The sequence below is a fragment of the Lygodium microphyllum genome, chromosome 12 (assembly GCF_053477565.2).
Source record: "Lygodium microphyllum isolate KBCC chromosome 12, Lygodium_microphyllum_v1.1.10, whole genome shotgun sequence".
NCBI lineage: Eukaryota > Viridiplantae > Streptophyta > Polypodiopsida > Schizaeales > Lygodiaceae > Lygodium > Lygodium microphyllum.
The window spans coordinates 130,059,141-130,080,632 of record NC_141146.1 but is presented as its reverse complement, the minus strand read 5'-3'; the positions used below and the strand labels follow the sequence as shown (position 1 = coordinate 130,080,632).

Genomic DNA, 21,492 nt, shown 5'->3' with positions numbered 1-21,492 from the left:
GGTGATGATCATCTTGTGCTTGAGTAAGAGTAATTCATCAATGGAGCATGGTGTTGGAGTAGAGATGGGAGCTCCACGAACTTGGCAATGCTAGTTGCAAGACTCCTATGAGGTGAGTACTCTTTGTGTTCATGTATTCTAATCAAAATTTATATTGTATCCAAGTCTTCTCTTGTACATCTTTCTTGCACAATTAAGATATACCACTTGTATTCAATCTTACGGTTATAATAATGTGATTCTTAGTCATATTATCATCATGTATTTTTTGTTCTTGTCGTGCTCATATTAGTTTGGCAAAACTCCCCCTCTCATAATTGTCATGGTATCGCAAGGTGAGGTTGCTATCTTGCGAAGCATACAAGAAGAGATAAAATTGTAATGTGAAAGAAATATTGAATTGCAATTAAAAAACCCCCAATCCTGGAGTCCAATCATGCAAGAGCTCCAACATCAAGTCCAAGAATTATGTGAAGCTAATAGGGGCCGAGCCAAGCAACATCAGGCATCAATCTATCTGAAAATTTTGATAGGACAAGATCAAAGTTCAAAGGCCTTCTGTGACTAGTTCCGTTACTCATCTACATGGAGTGAGAATGTGGTCCTAATGGTGCTTCCCAAATCGGTCTATCTTGGTTTGCACCCTTGCTTAATAGAGAATCACCTACGAACGGAGATACTTGTAGACAAACCATGTGCTGCTATCATCGAACATCTTACGTTTGCTTTCATGGTGCAATCAATCGTACTTGAGCTTTTGTATATGCTATATGCTATGAGTGCAGTTGTTGGAGCTTCGCCGCCATGATTATCTCTGCTTTTATACGGCAATCGTTGTTACGCTTTGGTATATGCACATGATTCCGTTCAACCGGCTAGCTTGGTTCACTTGACAGTAACGGGTCTTTCATAAGGTTGCCGATTATAGCAATGGAGCAAAGGCTGTAAGTCGCACTAGTGACGTGATGTGCAATAGCTTCTCTAAAAGCATTACATAACTTTACTTCTCTGAACGAATTGCATACGACTCGTACCTTACATAGAATGCAAGGCACGATTTCACAGCTCCCCGAAGTCAGCACATAGACTCATAAAGCAGCAAAATATGATCTGTAAATAGGAAATTCCAAACGCACAACTTTACAACAGTTCTTTGCCCTTCGCGAAACTAGTTAGGCAGCAACCATCCAAACATTCCGAAGGGTGTGCTAACATTCTCTTTATACCTTTTGAAGCTTTCCCAAATTCTGCACTAGGCTTTTCATGTTTTAGAATATCCAGGACAATCTCTTCATTGAACCAAAATATATGCCGGGAGACGGAGATTGCTTAATGTGTAATTGGCTGCTGAGAACCTTTGCTGACTGATACAAAATCACCTGAAAAGTGGTGCAATTACTGCATGTGCATCGATATCCAGCACCTCAGGCATCCTGTAAATAATGGAAAACACAAACTTCAGTAAATGCCCACCTTAATAATGCATTATGCATTTGTGCCATAGTTGAAAACAATCGCCAATATGTAAGGTTGGCACACCTGCACACATGTTGACCTTTTTCTATCGTGCAAGGTATGAACCATGCTCTTCTCCAACAAGACAACTCCAATTGCATGAAAAAACCGTCGGACTGGCCATGCTTCCATTTTCTTGATCCAGAGCCTCTCCATACCTAACAAAGAGAAACAAAGTCCACAGCCAAGACTCACTCAGAGATCCAATATGTTCACCGTTAGGTCAGACCTGGTACCTGTGGGATATGTCAGACAACACACACGATCTTTTTCGGAGAAGCTTAAGATTGCTACTGCTTTTGTAACAGCATGAAATACAGCAATACCTGTGGAAATGCAATGCTTCTTTTTGAAACAACTAAGCAGGCTGCAATTGATGCGGTATCAACAGCATGTTGTCTTAGAAAAGAGACACAACTAGATAGTGTATCTGGAGATTCAAAGGCCTGTACCAATTAACACAGACAATAAAGCTCAGTGAATTACACATTACCAAAGAGGCTAGTAGGTTACAACAGAGAGCATGTCAATTTAAAAAAACTACATTGGAAAAGAGATTCTCTTTTCTTGTTTTGCTGGTGTTTTGCAACAGAAGATGGGGCATGAGACGGATTGCCCTAATAGAGAATAACATAATATGATGACATTCATGTTTTCTGTGAGAATATCTAAACAGCTTCAAGAAATCCAGCTGAAACATCTTAAGTTGCATGCACATAGACAGCTAAATACTCTACCAGTAATGAAGTATCATAATCTTTGTTCATCACCTACAGCAACAGACTTGACATATAGCTTTGAATGGCACCCGTGTTTGTGGTTTACAATACTCAAGGAAACCCATCATTAATCAAATGTGCGTGCATGCAAGACATAGAAAAGTAAATTGTGGTAATAAGCTCTATTGTCCATGTTGGACTATAACAGTTCCATCTATGGTTCACCATGACTTTATAACATTGTTAAGTGGCAAACATGAAAAAAAAAAACATGAATAGATGATATTTCTTTCGATTGCAGTGATGATTTCTTGGCTAATATAGAGGATGCATTACTTATGTTTCAGCATGGGATGCTGCACTCTCACAAGAATCTGAGGGAAAATTTTCAAAGGACAGATATCACAGGTTTAAAGGATTTCAGAAAGGTGAGGACACTTGGTCTCAAAAGGACACTTTCTGGTCCCAAAGGGAATTCATATGAAGTCTATCATAGTTCTAGAGAATTATTTCAGTTGCTAAAGATTCAAACTGACCTTTGGCAGCTATCTTGAAATCTTAACCATCTGAAAGATTTTAAGAGTAAAAGGTTTAGAAGTTTCTTTCTCTACAAAAGTGACATGTGGCATCCAAAATAAGATGTGTCATTTTGAAGAGACAATTGTCCCTACACCTGTCATTTTCAGAAAAAACTTGTCATTTGTAACCTCTACTTTCCACTTTTGAGCACCTAAACCCTCTTAGATATGCTCAATGCCCCACCCTCATAAGGTGCCACCAATGATCCATGGTGCTCAAAGTTGTAAGGCTCCCATTATGAGGAGAAACCACATGTAAGCCCGGATATTGGTTGAGTCTTGACTTGTATGTCAGATGAGGTCTATGTGACCGGATAGCAAAAAGGTGACCGTCGTGGGTCTAATCTTTGGGTTAGACGGAGTAGTTAAGCTGGTAGCAACTCGAGGCATATTGCATCTAGTTACGGGGTAAGGGAGTTATTAGGAGCCTTGATAGTAAAGGAAATATTCCTTGGCCGACTAGTGGAGGCTCAAATGGTAGGTCAGTCAAACTGATCTAACCGCCTTCGCGGGCCATAAAAGCTAAATCCCTTCACAACCATCTATCATCTATCTTTCACCCAATCAAAGTTGTTCCAGCTAGCCTTAAGCTCTTCACTCATCTTATGTCTAGATCGCCATCTAAGCTTCACAATGGAAACGCATGGGTGGACAAAGCTATCTTTATATCAGTTGTTTGGAGCTAAAGAAAATTTTTTCCTCCTCTTATCTATTGTGTACTCTCCTCTATCTCTTTCTTAGATTCTATTCGCTGCGCCGTGTAATTTTTTCAAGCCCCACAACTATATATTGAGGACCTCTCTCTTCATTTGGAATAAGTTCTCACGCTCAAATTTCAACCACATACTTCGAACTCTCCTATCTATCTCTCATCCAAGGAGCACTTTCTACTTAGCTTGATCTAATCTAAGCACTAAAGAAGCAAATCAACTTACTGCCAAGAGTTTCCAAAATTTAGGATTTCAAAACCCTCTTTTTTAAAATTACAGCAAATCAGTTCTTTTATATATGATTCAGGCACTCAGTACCTGTGGTTTGTTTCAATAAATTCTTGTGAGGGGGAGGGGCTGATTCCCCTCTCAAAGTGGTGTGTCATCTCTCTCTCTCTCTCTCATGTTCATGGTGATAATTGATGGAGTTGGCTAAGTTGAAAGAATTGTCATTCTCACGTTATTCCCTGCGCTTACATTGGTATTAGAGCAAGCACTTCTTTCTTGCAAGAACTTTTCTAGGGGGGACAAAGAACGTTGGGCCCAACTTTCTTACCATGTCAAAAGGTGAAAAGAATTTTGATAAACAACCAAAAGGCTCCTAACACTATATTTGTATGCTTCTTTGATTATGCGAAGATACAAAAATTGAAAGCTGATTCAAAAATTCAAGTTTTGATGGAGAGAAGGACTAAAGCACAGGCTGATGCAAAGGTTTTTGAAGATTTTCTAATTGAGAAGGCTCTTGAGACAGATGGTATTACCGCTGAGAAGGCTTACCTTAGCATGAAAAGGTATCAATGTCATTGATGCAACTAAGCCCGTGAAAGGTAACACATCACCTATCATTCGAGGATCCACCCAAGCGGTAACTTCAAAGTCTCATCATACACAAGCTGCCTCATCTTATCCCAACAATCCCTTAATGGAGAAGGGCAAGGAGAAAGTCAAAAAACCGCCTCTTTCTGTGGTAGTTGAAACTCCAAAGATGCTTTTAGCAAAGAAAAATGATACTAAAAGAGACTTTGAGCCTAGAGAAAAGAGCATTTGTTGAGAAACCACTTTTTTAGTTTACACTCTTCATTTAGGGTTTCGCATTGATAGCCCCAAAAAGGGATGGTGTCCATATTCTTATCATTTTTCATCAATGGACGTCCACTCAATGGTGCACCACCCTTGACAGCTTAAGTCCATAAACTAGACGTCACTTCATTCATTCTTAATCCACTTTAGTCGTTCTTCACTTCTCATTTTTCACTGCCTACATCTCTATTGGAGGACATCGCGGTTCGTGGGCGTCTCTTGTCACCACTCACCCTTGCGTCATCTTCCCTCGTTACACGTTAGATTTCCTTATCCAAGTGTCTATCTCAATCATTTGGCATCATTCTACTTCTTGCATTTGCAACATTTGGAGAATGGCTGAAGTTTTGCATGTTCGTCTTTCTCGATCTCTTAAAATTGTGGAATCCTCATATTTTTCTTTCATCGGCTTTGAATTTCTGTAAAAAATTTGCATTCATCCACTCCTTTTCGGCACTTTATGGGTCTTTAAATGCTGCCCTCAACAAGGCCCTCTTAGACTTGGTCACTCCATTTAACATTAGCTCCAGCAAGTGACAAATTGATTCCACATTTCTGTGTGGATAGCTGCAGTCACCAATCCAAATGGCAAAATGTCCCCATCGATCTAAAGATACTATAGGAGTTGTAAACAAGCTTCCAAGCAGAATTATGTTGCAAGAGGACTTTGTTGATAACATAGCTGCAACAACAAGATTAGATACTTTGCCAACTCCCATCAACTTTGCATCACCCTAGTATCAGCATTTTGTAGTTTGGAGGCCTTCCTTGTGCATGGTGTCAACCTTTAGTGCCTAACAGTACTCTTTTCTCCCTCGGCGTCAACATCTTGAGCCCTTGGCATTTACCTTTTGCTACCTAGAGACATCCTCCACATCTAGCGTTATTATCCAACACTTGGCATCAACATCTAGGCTTCTCTCTCTATGTTTGACAACACTGACACACTTAGGTATTTGCATTTGCTGCCCACGCCATCTCCTCAACATCTGAGGATTGTGCTATGCTCCCTCGACAGCTGGCGATCATCTTCCTTATCTTCAACGGTATCAGAGGATTGTGGTTTGCTCCCTGAACAACTATTCTTCTCCTTCCAGTGATTACTTCGATAGCGCATTGCCCAAAGAATGGCGTTTCGCTCCCTTCACTGTACAAATTCCCGCATGTGTTGCCATCTCATTCAAACAAGACAATACACTCATCTTTTGAGCTTCGACTCCCTTGTATCACTTTTTCTTCTCATGGCACGATTTAGTACATCATCACCATGTTCTTGTATTTTTGAATTTCTCTTCTCTCTCAATATTTGTAGTACACAGTGTTTCCCCCCGCAAACCCTACTCTCTCTCTGGACTCTTAGTCTTTTTTATGATATGGTACCAGAGCCAAAGGTGCTCAATGAGTCATGAAGATCCTCTGCATCAGAGAAGGCAAAGACAAGTTGTGGATTCGACATCATTTGCTGACTTTTCCCTCCCATTGAATCATTGAGAGATAGGGATATCCTTCTTTTCCTCTCCCACCCACCTCCCTTTTACATGTTGGCTCGCTAGCACTATGACTTTTCCATAGGTAGATGAATAGACCACTGGGTGCTTCTCTTCTAGTATCACTAAATGTCTCATTGATGCTTGCTGACAAGGACCTTTGCTTCCTACACCGCCATAGTAAATGCATCTACCCTTATGTACTCATTATGCAACCTCTCCCTTTTGGGCCACAGAGGTTATTCTACATCAGCTTTCAATTTTTTATGCTCGAGGCAATAAGACGCATGTGATGCACACTATGTCCTATCGAGCAACAAGAGGATCATCAAGCTCCAAGGCCTCCTTGCGACTACTACAATGGACTACCTACGAAGGCTGCCTTTACTTCTAGGGTTTTAAGAATGCCACCTTCACAACCTACGGTTCTATAGTTCACTCCGTTGAGAGAGTGTGATTGTTGGATATCGTCCCCTCATCAACAGTTTGCTATTTCAAGAGACTATGGTTGTTCGACACCTTTCATTACTTCAACTCCACAGTCCACTCCATTGAGAAATACTGATTGTTGCTGACCCTTTGCTTACCATTAGGCTCACCTTTCACCACCCTTGACTAATCCAGTTTAAGAGGCCACCTCGAGGAGTTCTTCAACATCTTCGACACCCCAAATACCTTCTTTGGCACGATCAACAACACTTCCTTCATTGTCAAATGATTCGAAGTTTGTGATCCATATGAAGGGAGAAGCCCAAGTGGAAGCATGAGCAAGCAAAAGCAAGAGAGTTGTGAGGTATGGCGAATGGAACAAGAGAGAGAGACTCAAGATATGGGAACTCCAATAGTTACAATATGTGACCGGCCTTTCCTCTATTCAAATGTCATTGTAAGAATAAAGAATGAAGTGACAATGATAGATGCCCGTCGCCTACAATATGCAGGTGCAAGTACTGCTAGTGTAGTAATACACGAGCAGCTAGGCATAGAAGCCTTTACCCCCAACGACCTCCCACTTAAAGGCGAATGTGCCTTGAGTGAAGAGCAAACAATAAAAAAAATGACAAAGTACAATGTATACATAGGATGAGGAATAGAGGTCATCTTATCCAATCCCCATCAACATCCTAAGAAAGGCAAAACGCTCTACTGAGAGACTTTTTGTGAGCACATTTGCAAGATTTTGGTTAGTTGAGATCTTGACAAGGTCAACACACTTGTCCTAAATGACCTCTCTGATAAATTGATACCACACCTCAATGTGCTTCGTCTTCGCATGAGAGAATGGATTCCTGGCTAACCAGATAGCACTCATAGAACCCAAATGTAGTATAGAGACCATGTCAATCATACCAAGGTCTGCCACTAGATAGCCTAACCAAAGAGTCTCCTTGCAAGCTTCAGTGGCTACAACATACTCGACCTTTGTAGTAGAGAGGACCATGCATTTCTGCAACTAGGACATCTAAGAAACAATACCCCTAGCAAAGCTAAACAAATAGTGAAAGGTGGATTCTCTATTGTCTACATGTCCTATATAATCAAAGTTACTGTACCCCACGACTCTTGTATCTTGGTCATAATAACATATGCACATATTTGTTGTGCCCTTCAAGTATCTCATGTTATCCTTGACAACATCCCAACGCCACCTGCCAAGTGTAGTCATATAGCATGCCACAACTACCATTATAAAAGCTATGTCAAGATGAGTGCCTATCATGGCATACATCAAACTGTCCATTGCGGATGCAGAAGGTATCTTGGCTATCTCGGCATCAAACAGTGAACAATCGACCTTGCTTGCCTTCATATGAGAAGGTAAAGGATAGCCAATATACTTAACATCCTGTATATGAAACCATTCAAGGACCTTCTAGATATACTCTTGTGACAAAGGAGTCCTTAAGAGCCGTTACATGTAATGCGCATCCCAAGAATATGGAGGCTTATCCCATGTCTTTCATCTCAAAGGTCTTCTTGAGCTCACTTTTTAGAGCATCCAGCTCATCAGGAGCTCTCCCAGTAATCAACATGTCATCCACATACAGTGTCAAAATGAAAAGACTGCCATCACGAGCCTTCTCCGTGTATAACACAGATCCATATCACTGCGTATATATCCCAGTGAATGCATAAAAGCATTAAACTTGTGGTACCATTCCCTAGGTGTTTGCTTAGGGCCATAAAAAATCTTTCTCAATCTACACACTAGGTGTTTCTTGCCTTTTTTCTCAAAGCCCTTAGACCGCTCCATATAAAACTCCTCGTGCAAGTCCCCATGTAAGAAAGCCCTCTTAACATCCATCTCATAAAGGTACATATCTAACTAAGTAACCAATGCAAGTACCACGCATAGGATAGTCATCTTGACTACAAGAGAAAAGACTTTCTTGAAGTAAATACCATGCTCCTGTTTAAAAACCTTCGTAACCATTCTGGCCTTATAGACAGACTTTGAGCATCCAAGGGTGCTCTTTAAGTTGTACACCCGCTTACATGGCAATCCATGCTTTTCACCAGGCAAAGTAACCAACTCCCATGCATGATTTGAGTCAAACTTTGACTGCATGGCCCTCCCCCAAGAGTGACTATCACCATGGCGCATGCCCTCATCATAAGTGAGAGGCTCACCTACATCTGTCACTGTCACATAATCAACATAAGGCCCAAACCGCTCAAGAAGACATCTGGCTCCAACAAAGTGTTTCAAGGCAAGCTTAAGAACCTGCACAATCGACTTAATATCATAGTTATGGGTCACTGGAGCATCAATTGCTATTACAAGTTGTCTAGTTGGCTGTATTGGAGTAGGAGACTCCTCTTAAAATATAACCCTATAATTCTCGACTATCCGCTCAAGCTGCTTATGAATCTTTTCCTCATGAAAAACTACATCATAGCTATGGATAATTTTCTGACCTGTGGATCCCATAGGCAATAGCCCATCTTACCTACATTCCTATAACCAAGAAAGATGCATTTCACAGACTTAAGATCCAGCTTTGTGCACTTGTCCTTGGATACATGGTAGAAAGCCTCACAACCAAAGACACGCAAATGAGCATATAAGAGAGGTTTTCTAGACCACACTTCCTCTGCAACCTAAAAGTTAATAGTATTGTGAGGAGATCAATTGATCAAGTGTATGGCAATAATCACTGCCTCAACCCAAAACTACTATAGTAAGCTTGCCTACCTAAGCAAATTACGAACCCTTCCTTGTATTGTCCTATTTATGCGCTCAGTCATATCATTCTGAGGTGGGTTATGGGGCAATCGATTGATGCTTAATATCCCTCACATAAAAAAACTACTCAAAGATTTTAGAAATATACTCACTCCCGTTATCTCTGACCATAGCCATTTCAGCCTATACCCAAACTGGTTCTCAACCAATACAAACCAATGTTAAAAGATAGCCAAAACATCATATTTCAGCTTTATGAAATATGCCCAGATCTTATGTGAGTAATCATCAATGAATATGATAAAATACTTCACGCTTTCAAACAATTGACAGGGCATAGGTCCACAGACATCAAAATGAACAAGAGCCAAAGGCTCACCCATGCATAGAGCGTCAAACTTCTTATGAGTACTACGTGTTTGTCTGCCGTACAAACAATGATTACATGACTCAAAACACTTATAGTCAAGGGGCGGAAGATACTGCAAACGAGTAAGCATTTTCCTTCCCTTTAAGGATATATGCCCAAGGAAACGATGCCAAAGAGATACATGTGGAACTGCAACCACATACAAAACATGATCTATGGATCCAGATACAATCAAGGGATATAAAGTGCCACACTTGGCACCACGTGCCACAACAAGGTTCCCATGGGTGATCTTCCAAGAAAAATCCCCAAAGAAAACAAAGTAACCCTTATCATCCAGTGTGCCAATAGAGATAACAGTCTTCGTGAGAGCCAAAACATGTTAAACATTATGCAAAGTAAACATACAGCTTGGACCAAACTGCAGCCAGATATCACCAATACCAACTATCTGTAATACCAAGTCATTCCCCAAACAGACAGATCCAGTCATGCTGCGATAGGAGTGAAACCACTCTTTATGAGGGGTCACATGAAAGGAAGCCCCTAAATCCATCGACCAACATTGAGTAAAACAAAGTGATGCATCAGTCAGTTGTGACTTATCCAAAGAAGCTACAAGTATGTAATTATCATGAGAGTTAGGTTGTTGCACTACATTAATCTCTTTGATTTCTCTTTTCTCTTTTCCTTGTGCTTGTCATCGTGCATTTTATGGCACTACGGCATGATATTTCTTGCTTTTCCACAATAATGGCATGTCAAATCGGACTTATGTCCACGAGACTTATTGTGAGACTGTCCAAGAACTTAAAATGAGACATCTACGAGTCTCTACCATGGCAATTATTCCTGCTCTTGCCATCGTGGCAACCTCGAATAGTCAAAGCATGAGAAGTGCCAGAAGCATCCATATTCTTCCTATTTATCTCCTTTGTCAAGAGTGTACTCTCTACATCATACAATTTCAAGCCATTCTCGGGCATATTTGTACACAACAATACGGAATGTGTCCCAAGACTTAGACAATGTGACCAACAATAACAAAGGTGCAAGGCTATTCTAAAATTCAAGACCTTGCGATGACAGTTGGCCAATGATAGCATGAAACTCATTCAAATGCTGAGAGACACTGGTACTTCCCTTCATACAAAGGTCCATAAGCTGCTTTAGCCAATATATCTGAGAAGCAAGGCTCAGATTATCATAGAGATTACGGATTTTCTCCCAAAGATCCCATGCAAACTATCCATATGTGACAACATTATAATAAACATGCTTGTTGAGGAACAAGATAATTGTGGATCTACAAAGCTCATCTAAGTCATCCCATACATCCTAATCTTGACCTTCAAGCTTAATGCTCTTGCATTTGATCAGCCTAATCTCAGATTTTTGTACCAAAACCTGCCAAATATGGGTCTTTCAATAGTCATAATTTCTACCATCCAACCTTTCAATGTTGAAGATGGCACTGTCATTTGAAAGACCAACCATGCTATAGGAAAAAGAGGGGCAGTACAGACTGCTGTAATAACTGCAAACAGCCCCAAAGCCACTGCCAAACTACCCTGAAAACAAGAGGTACGGACCAAATAACGAGTTGTCCACAAACTATGACCAAAATAGTATCAAATGGACAGGACTTCTCTTATAAATAATACAGCAATCTGCAATAACAGCATGCTGAAAATGAGGTACAACGGTAAAAAAATCAATGCGAAACAAGGATAATCACTGATACAAAACAACCTTAAGCACGCAAGTAGAAGTTGAAGTAGCTCAAGCTTAACTGCAAATAAAATCCAAAGCTCAATGTAACATCTAAGTGTCAAGTAAGTGGCTCCCACTAGAACAAAAGTCAGATGCCAAACGAGCAAACAAAGCTCAAATCCTCATGTGAGTGGCATCCAAGTATCCAAGATACATCAAGTACATAGCCGGGAATAATATCAAGATGGATTTCTTTTGATGGAGAATAAGTTATGTGTTACTAAAGATTTCAGTCTTGAAGTGATGGAATAATGTCATTTGGCTCCTTACATGGCCCATCCTTGTATTTTGGCCATAAGTAAGGCATGTAAAATGTATTTCTTTCAACCAAGTCTTCATCGATACATTCAATAATTTGTCGAAAAATTACTTGTGTTGAAACCAGTCTTCTTTCCGTGAATGGGTGGTAAATCCTTGATTACAACTTAATTACAACAGGAAGAATCAAATGCAAATCTAAAAATACAAATTTACCTATTGATCTTGGACAATGCACACCCGATTGGCCCCAAAATTGGGGTCCCTTTCGGTATTTCTTTAGCTTTATTGAAAAAGAAGTTGATTTACAATGGGATTCTCCCAATCCCCTTTGCAATCCAAAATCCCCTTGTTGTCCAAAGTGACCAGTAAGTCTTCAATCTGTTTTGCCCCTTGATTCAGGCGCTTAATTGGTCTTCACCCAATTCATAGACAATGGAAATGGCCCAAATTCAATGGCTGGCTAGTTCTCCACCTAGATTTAGCTGAAATTTACCTTCAGTCCTAAAAAATCCAAGTCTTGGAGCTTCCAATTTTTGGCATACTTCCTGAGGCTGCTGCCAAGTCTTCAACCTGTTTTGCCCCTTGATTCGGGCACTTAATTGACCTTCACCCACTTCATAGACGAAGAAAATGCCCCAAATTCAATGGCTGGCTAGTCCACCACCTGGATTTAGCTGAAATTCACCTTCAGGCCTAAAAAATCCAAGTCTTGGAGATTCCAATTTTTGGTATGCTTCCCGAGGCTGTTGCCAAGTTTTCAATCTATTTTGCCCCCTAATTTGGGCACTTAATTGGCCTTTACCCACTTCATAAACGATGGAAATGCCCCAAATTCAATGGCTGGCTAGTTCTCCACCTGGATTTAGCTGAAATTCACCTTCAATCCTAAAAAATCCAAGTCTTGGAGCTTCCAATTTTTGGCATGCTTCTCAAGGCTGCTGCTAAACCCTAATTTCTGCAACAAAGAAATTTGCAATTTCTCAGCCTCCAAGGGTCCAAATACTAAGATCTTTGGAACAAGGCTGTGAAATGATTGAGGGATGAGAGAGAAAGCTGTAAAGAGAGAAAATTCAGAGTTTTGTCGCAAAGAATGACTGAAAATCAGTCAAATGCAACTGCTGCCCTACCACAACAGCATTAAATGCTGTCGCCTATAGCTGAGACATCCAAATCAGCTGTCAACTTGTACTTGGATACAATCATCCCATTGTGGAGGATCCGAATATGCAATCGCCTTCTCAAATTTTACTCATGGCTGGCTGCAATGGCTAAAAATAGATTGGCCATGGCTGTTCACAACTCTCCTACATTTGCTACAGCAAGAATCCTCTCGTTTTTCCTCTTCTTCAGTCTTTTGCCGGCATGTATAGGCAAGTTTGCTAAGTGGCAGCCTTCCCAATTGGTTTTTCCAACATTATTCATCATTAAATATTAATTTTTAACCTTTAATTATTGAAAATTAATCTAATAATTATTTCGATGCCCAAAAAAATAATCTGACTCGACAATAATTAAATTGGCTAGACATCTTACACTCCCGAGTCTCTCTGTGTCATCTTTGACCATTAGATTGGCGTTAGGTACCATTAAACACCACATCTCTAGTGTCACCAACTGACACTTATGGCCAAATAAATGACCTAGGCCAACAATTGATATTAGATACCACCAAGTATCTATACAACATAACTTATAGGAACTTTTGTCTTTGACATTCCGTGATTTTCTAGAGTCCCGGGCTCATAGATTTCCTCTAACCCTAGTTACACCTCACATGTGTAAAACATTTACTTAATCATGTGATTAAAAATTAATCCACATATTAAGTGAGGTTTCAAAAATGCATGTCCTCATGATATGTATACCAAAAGATTAAGTTTTTTTGCCAAAAGTTTGCATGGCTTTTGCAAACATTACCAATTCCAAGCGAACCTTGAAAATGCATTGCTATGAACTTTATTTTTAGCTTGTCAAAATTAGCAAATGGCAATGATGGCATATGGACTATTATTGACAAGTTTAGCAAATTAGCAAATGGCAATGATGGCATATGAAGTCTCAACATATGGCTAGAATATGCTAAAGTACTATTACTATACAGCCAACCAACATATGGCTAGAATACACCTATGACAATACAGTTCATATTTCTATATCTATTGGACCATTTGAGATCATATATGGAAAACCACTCTTACTTTTCTCAAAATAGAGGAGATATTCCATGCCGATAAGTTAGTATGTGATATGGATATAGCTTTTGCCCAAGTTAAACAAGCTATCCAAAGATCTCAAGAAAAACAAAGAAAATAGCAGATAAACATCAAAGACATTTGATTTTATAAGGAGATTAGGTGTGGCTCAAATTTGACAAAGCACGTTTAAGAAGCTCTAACAAGCCTTCATCCCGAGTTACTAAGCTCATAGTAAGAAATTATGGGTCACTTTCATAGTAAGAAAAGTCATTGAAAATATTAATAGTGTTTGTTACAAGTTACAACTTCTAAAAGCATTGGAGAATTTACAATGCTTTTCATATCCATCTTTTGAAGTCTTATAAAAAACCTTCGCCATTACAACCTGTAATAGAAGATCCACTTGAAGTAGATAAACAAGAGTAAATGAATAAGAGATTTATATGACTTGAGTGTTTTAAAATATGATTAAATGTTTATCTTTCTATTTAAGGGTGGCCAAAAGCTAGAATACCCTAATATATTTGGGTCATAATTGACAAGATACCCAAGAGAAATTAAAAGTTTAGTCGGTCGATCAAATTGACCAAAAAGCTCAAATAACTAAGACATTTACACTCAGATAGTCACATTGACTAGAAGCCCATAAAATAAGTGGTTTCAAAAAGTGAAACCAAATACTCATGATCAAAGAAACAAACCATGAGCTAGTGAACCTCTATAATAAAGCTATTCGAAATCTAAATTTTGTGACTCCTAAAATTTAGAATGTTGCTATTTTTGAAAGTTGCTCAAACGAAAATTTTATTCACCTCAAAGGCTTTAGAATTTCATAAAGAACAATTTTATCTTCAGTAATTGACAAGATGCCCAAGAGAAATTAAAAGTTTAGTCGGTCGATCAAATTGACCAAAAAGCTCAAATGACTAAGACATTTACACTCAGATAGTCACATTGACTAGAAGCCCATAAAATAAGTGGTTTCAAAAAGTGAAACCAAATACTCATGATCAAAGAAACAAACCATGAGATGGTGAACCTCTATAATAAAGCTATTCGAAATCTAAATTTTGTGACTCCTAAAATTTAGAATGTTGCTATTTTTGAAAGTTGCTCAAACGAAAATTTTATTCACCTCAAAGGCTTTAGAATTTCGTAAAGAACAATTTTATCTTCAGTAATTAACAAGACCCCAAGAGAAATTAAAAGTTTAGTCGGTCGATCAAATTGACCAAAAAGCTCAAATGACTAAGACATTTACACTCAGATAGTCACATTGACTAGAAGCCCATAAAATAAGTGGTTTCAAAAAGTGAAACCAAATACTCATGCTCAAAGAAATAAACCATGAGCTGGTGAACCTATATAATAAAGCTATTCGAAATCTAAATTTTGTGACTCCTAAAATTTAGAATGTTGCTATTTTTGAAAGTTGCTCAAACAAAAATTCTATTCACATCAAAGGCTTTAGAATTTCGTAAAGAACAATTTTATATTTAGCAACTATCTCACATTCTTAACCATTTGAGAGATTTTTAGAGAAGAAGATTTAGATACTTCTTTCTTTAGAAAAGTAACATGTGGTATCTAGAATAGGACATGTGTCATATTGAAGAGACAAGTGTCCTTATACCTATAGTTTTTAACAAAGACTTATTTGTAGTCTCTACTTTCTACTTTTGAGCACTCAAGCCCCATACCTATATATTGAAGGTCTCTCTCTTTATTTGGAATAAGCTCTCATGCTAAAATTTCAGCTACATGCTTTGTACTCTCCTATCTATCTCCCATCCAATAAGCACTTTCTACTTAAGCTTAATCTAATCCTAGTACTAAACAAGAAAATCAACTTACTACCTTAAGTTTGCAGAAATTAAGATTTCAAAACTCCAATTTTCAAATTTACAACAAATCAACCTTTTTGTATATGATTCAAGCACTCAGTGCCTGTGGTTTGTTTCAATAAATTCATATAAAGGGGGAGGGACGAGTTCCCCTCTCAATGTGGTGTCGACTCTTTCTTTCTCTCTCTCTCTTTCTCTCTCTCTCTCTCTCTCTCTCTCTCTCGCTCTCTCACTCTCTCTCATACACACACACACGCACACACATTTTCATGGTGATAATTGATCAAGTTGATTAAGTTTAAAAAATAGTCATTCTCATGTTCTTTCCCATACTTACACGATGTTTATCTCATTTTGTCAGTTAACTCCACATTCTCTCCTCTCAATCTATTGCTATTCCACCATCTATCCGTTCCAACACCATCGCTTACACATTCTAGTTGAATGTAGGAGCTCATCAGGCAAACCAACCTTATATTCAACTTTTTACGGCAAATCAATTCAATTTGCTTTTTCATATTTTTATATTGTTCTCGATCTATTTTCCCTTTTGTCTCCATGTTCGTTTCTCTTCCGTTGCACACTCTCACTTGCTATCATCGCCAAAGGAGAGGACTCAAGGCTGCCCCAAAGAAAAGACTTGAAACCAGCCTTCCTTCTAAGATAGGGTGGTGAATAACTTGATTAGCACTAGTTACAACAAGCAACAAAATTCACATAAATTTAAAATGCAAATGTTTCCACTTAATCTTGGACACTAGCCACCCGATTGTTCCCAAAACTTGCGCCCCTTGCAATATTTCTTTAACTTGTACTGCGAAAGGTTGAAGTACACCGAGATCCAGTCTCATCTCCTTGAATCTTGAAAGCATTTTGATATCCTTACAGGGTTATCAAGTATGAAAGGTACGATACGACATGGTACGGTACAATAAAATACGGTACTAATTGGTACCTTATGATTTTATAAGGTACGGTACGATGTTAGTATGAAAAAAAAACTTGGTGATTTTGGATTATAGATAATAGAACACATGTTTAGAGCTAAAATAGGAATGTCACTTGAGTTAATAAGATGAATACATGAGGATAATAAGGAAAAACCTCATGCACAACATACCCAAGGTGTTACTAGAAAACAGATGGGAGTGTATATGTACTACACCAAAGAACAAAGCAAAGTTTAGGGTGGATGGACAAGCAGACTCTTCTTTCTTTTGTGTGTGTGTGTGTGAGACGAGAGACAGAGAGAGAGAGAGAGAGAGAGAGAGAGAGGAGGGGGGGAAGGAATGCTCTTGGAATTGCATACTTATCTTGGAAGTTGAAAGAGAGAGCGAGAGAGTGTGTGTATGTGTGTGTGTGTGTGAGAGAGAGATTTGGAATTATGATAATAAACATAAGGCTTAGGAGTTGGAAAATATTGTATGGTCTATTCTTCAAAGGCCAAAAATAGTCTTTTTTTTGTGTGAAAAGGTACAGATACGTACTGTACGGTACGAACTAGTCTGTACGTAGTACGAATGCAAGTATGTGTCCTTAGCAACCAATAAGTCTTCAAACCAATTTGCCCCTTGGTTTGCCTAGGGCTTGGCCTTGAATTTTTCTCCTTCGACAATGAATTTTGCCTTAAACTTAATGTTGCCTAGCTAACCTCTTGATTTATTGAAATCCATAAATTTCAATTATCAAATTTCAAGTACTAAGCCCTAATTTCTGAGCACTCTTCTAAGATGGCTGATAGACTCTAAGAAACTCTTCAATTATACCCACTTGGGATTGAATTTGACTAAGATCTAGAGGGAAGCTATGAATTGGCTAAGAGAATAGAGAGAAAGCTGAAGAGAGAAATTTCCGAGTTTCATTGCCAAAATTGACTCAAATTTAATGCTGCTTTGCTATGAATGTTTGATTGACTACGTCCCACTATCAACAAGAGCCCCACATGTAGTCACCTTCCCTTGTGGACTCCAAAATCACTATCACCTGCTTGGGCCTTGTAGACAAGCTACAAATGATGTCACCTACCTCCAATGGCCTGCTGATCAGCTGGAAGCAGCTCTTTGACAGCCTTCAAGAGCTGAAAAATTGCAGTAGCAACTCTCTCTCTCTCTCTCTCTCTCTCTCTCTCTCTCTCTCTCTCTCTCGTCTCCCAAGTCCTAACCTCTATAATGTTGGAATAAGGCTCCACCTGCCTCCTTTCCCTCACTTGCATAGGCAATTTTTGCCAAGTGGCAGCCTTGTAAATGCATTTGTCGACAATTTTTTGCCCAATTAAAATAATTTTCAGAATAGTAATTTTGAACAGTAAAGTAAATATTCATTCTTGCTCAAAAAAATGATTTTACCAACCAACAAATTAAATTGCTTATGCCACTTTGTCATCCAAGTATTCCTGAGCATTTCTTAACCCTTGAACTAGCATTAATGCATAGTTTCTAATGTCACCACTGACATTAATGGCTAATAAAATGATTTAGGCCAAAATCTATCACCAAATACTAGCTAATGTTTGACTAATATAACTTATTACAAATTTTGCCTTTGACACCCACTAACTTCTCAAGGTCCTTGTCCCATCACTGTGAAATAACCAACTTGCACATTACAAGAGCACCTAACATTTGCACGTTTGATTAACGACCAAATCAAATCCTAAGCAACACATCAAAATTCCACCTCCCCGTGACATATCTCCTCCTTGAAATCCGCAATATTCTCGAATGGCACTACAATGTGTTAAAAACATCTATTGCCACTATACGAAATACATTCTAGTATCACAATCAAACAACATGTGCACCTATTGCTTAACCATGCTCATGCCCTCTCCATACTTGAAATTCCCACCTCTTAAACCAATTACAATCTAGACATATGAATCATACTCGTTAGAACCATAAGAGGTGCATCCACATGCCAAATTCCGACACTACTCTAACTATCAACTTCCAAGGCAAAGCATACATTGGTTGCAAACCACATGTAATAGGCGAATGTACTTCTCTTACATAACCTACAAATGTACATTGCATACCATCCATGTTTCCCATACATGCCTAGCAAATCATCTATTCCATTTATGCTAGTAACCTTGCAAACCATACGCATTTGCATTCCAAAACACAATGACTAGTACATTGAATAGTGATCCCAGTGGCAAGACTTCTATAAACATACAATACCCTAGATGCAAACCAAATACATCACTGGGGGAGTGGAGGTGCAACCTCTCCCTTGAGCATCAAGCAATACTCTATACCCTCTATACTCTATTGAACATGAATGAGCCCCACCTCTCACTAAAATACATCAAGGTAAGGTGCAACACTAAGGATGATCTGCCAAGTCAACCTCCTCCATCCATTTGCATCTATCAATAGGTGAAACATAACTTAAACTTCACCACGAAGCATAAGGAAACTTTACTCTTTATTCCCCAAAGCTTGCACTAGCTTCTAGGCCTTTTTTCCCTCTGAAGCATGGAGATCCTTTGTACTTCACATTGCTGCAATTCTATCTTGACCAACATCAAACCTTACATCCAATTGACTAGCCCCTCATGTACCGAACATGCTAGGAGCACTAGATGCTTTAAGAAATGTTCCCAATTGTATACTTTGGACCATTGCAATGTATAGAAAATATATTGGGCCTTTTGTACCATGCATAGGTGGCTGCATACAAATACATTTGGTCCTTGCATTCCGATGGCTGAAGCATTACCAGCCATTGCTTGGAAAACCAAACCACCACCAAAGTACCCTAGGTGACCCACATTGGCATGCATGCCGTGTTGTCCAAAAAGCGTTGGATTGTCACTGCCAAATTAGCCTTGCATATGCATCAATTGCCCCACTAGCATTATTTGGTTATGCTCATTACCCACATTTGAAACATCATGTTGCTGCATTGGCTCTTCCTTCAATGCACCATTCTATCCTCAAGCCCTTGAAAATGATTTCCTCTTCTTGTGTTTATCTATAGGCTATCCCTTGATGAGCTAGCTGAACTCCACAAGAACACTAATAAGCACTTAGCCAAGGGGTTCATTAGGCACTCAAAGTCTCTTACTGGAGCTTCAATTCTCTTTGTGGAGAAGAAAGATGGGTCACTTCGAATGTGTATGGATTATCGAAGATTCAACAAGATAATAGCAAGTCAAGAATCAGTATCATTTACCGTTGATACCAGAGCTCTTGGAACACCTTGGAAAATCCAAGATCTTCTCAAAGATTGATCTACGAGGGGCTTACAATCTTGTCCGGATCAAAGAAGGAGACAAATGAAAGACAACCCTCCAGACAAGGTATGGTCACTTCGAGTATGTTGTTATGCCATTCGGTCTCACCAATGCTCCTACAATGTTTCAGCATATGATAAATGATATCTTCCAAGAGCATCTAGATGATTTTGTAGTTACATACTTGGATGATATCTTAATATTCTCAAAAGATCCAAAGGAGCATGAGCACCATGTAAAATTAGTTTTGGAAAAGCTCAAAGAAAAAGAACTATATGCAAAACTTGAGAAGTTTTTTTTCCATCAAACAGAAGTGGCATTCTTGGCATACAATGTCTCCCAAAGAGAAATCTTCATGGACCCCAAGAAGATCGAGACTATTCTTGAAAGCAAACACCCACATGTGTCCGTGATATCCAATGTTTCCTTGGCTTTGCCAACTTCTACAGGATATTTATTATGGATAACTCAAAGATAGTCACACCACTCACAAGACTTGCTAGAAACTCAAAAGTTTTCATGGACTCCAGAAGCGGAAAAGGCCTTCCAAACCCTGAAGACCACTTTCACCACTACTCCAAACCTAGTCCACCTAGATCCTACCAAGCCACTTTTTTGGGAGACCAATGCATCAAACTACACCTTAGAAGCCATCTTGTCCCAACATGGAGATTATGGTCATATGCATCCAATGGCATTCCACCCAAGGAAGTTTATGAGTTTCAAGAAACTATTTGATTATTATACTATAAGAATCTACTTTACATCACTCCATGAAAGCTAAGATTCCAGGTACTCCAACAACGCCATAACACCCCAGCAGCAAGACATTTTGGATTTAATAAGACCTTAGTGCTTATTTCAATAGATTTTTGGTGGCCACATATGTGGAAAGAAGTTAAGGAATATATAAAATCATGTGACACTTACAACAAGGCCAAGGTACTGTTAGCAGATTAGTTAGCTCAGTTGTGAGTCTGTGTTGCAGAGGCTGTGGCATTTCATTCAGCATTTTATGTAGTATTTATCTGGTATTTTTTGGTGCTTTTTTTAGGGTTGGGGAGCATTTAATGCTGTCCGACCAGCATTAAATGTTGGCCTACTACATTTATTGCTCCCCCCATTTTATGCCTATATATTGCTAGGGCTCCTCCTCCTCTCGTGTACTTCAGCCGTCATTTGTGGATTCTTCTAAGGAGAGAGGAGCCGGTGCCAGGGTGCCCCTACAGCCAATGACTCACTATTGTATGCTGCTATCTCGTGTTCGATATGGATTCCGTTTCCCAAGCATACATCTGAGTTCTCATCTATATTTGTGTTCATTCATTCATTCTTTCTCTTGTCTTATGTTTCAGCAGTTTATTTCAGCATGTTGTTTATGCTTCCATTGTTGCACCACTTCTGACATGGTATCAGATTTCAGGTTGTGCACACCTTGTGCTGTGTTTTATTGCTGATTTCAGGACTGATTTAACCCTCCACTACCCTAGCGACTGCTGTCAACCTGATTGTGACAAGTTTTTGGTTTCC

At 39.1% G+C, this 21,492-nt stretch overlaps 1 protein-coding gene across 3 annotated transcripts in view; it reads right to left on the bottom strand.

The window, feature by feature from the left end:
- Positions 1-1,093: 1,093 nt before the first annotated feature.
- Positions 1,094-21,492, bottom strand: part of TPR3 (Tetratricopeptide repeat (TPR)-like superfamily protein) — a 64,137-nt gene continuing 43,738 nt past the window's right edge. For all 3 annotated transcript variants that reach the window (XM_087690055.1, XM_087690054.1, XM_087690053.1), the window contains 3 exons: positions 1,842-1,961; positions 1,540-1,673; positions 1,094-1,433 (listed from right to left, as the gene is read on the bottom strand). In XM_087690055.1, the coding sequence (XP_087546181.1) occupies positions 1,376-1,433; positions 1,540-1,673; positions 1,842-1,961 (312 nt within the window). In that variant the 3' untranslated portion in view covers positions 1,094-1,375. The remainder of the gene's footprint in view (positions 1,434-1,539; positions 1,674-1,841; positions 1,962-21,492) is intronic.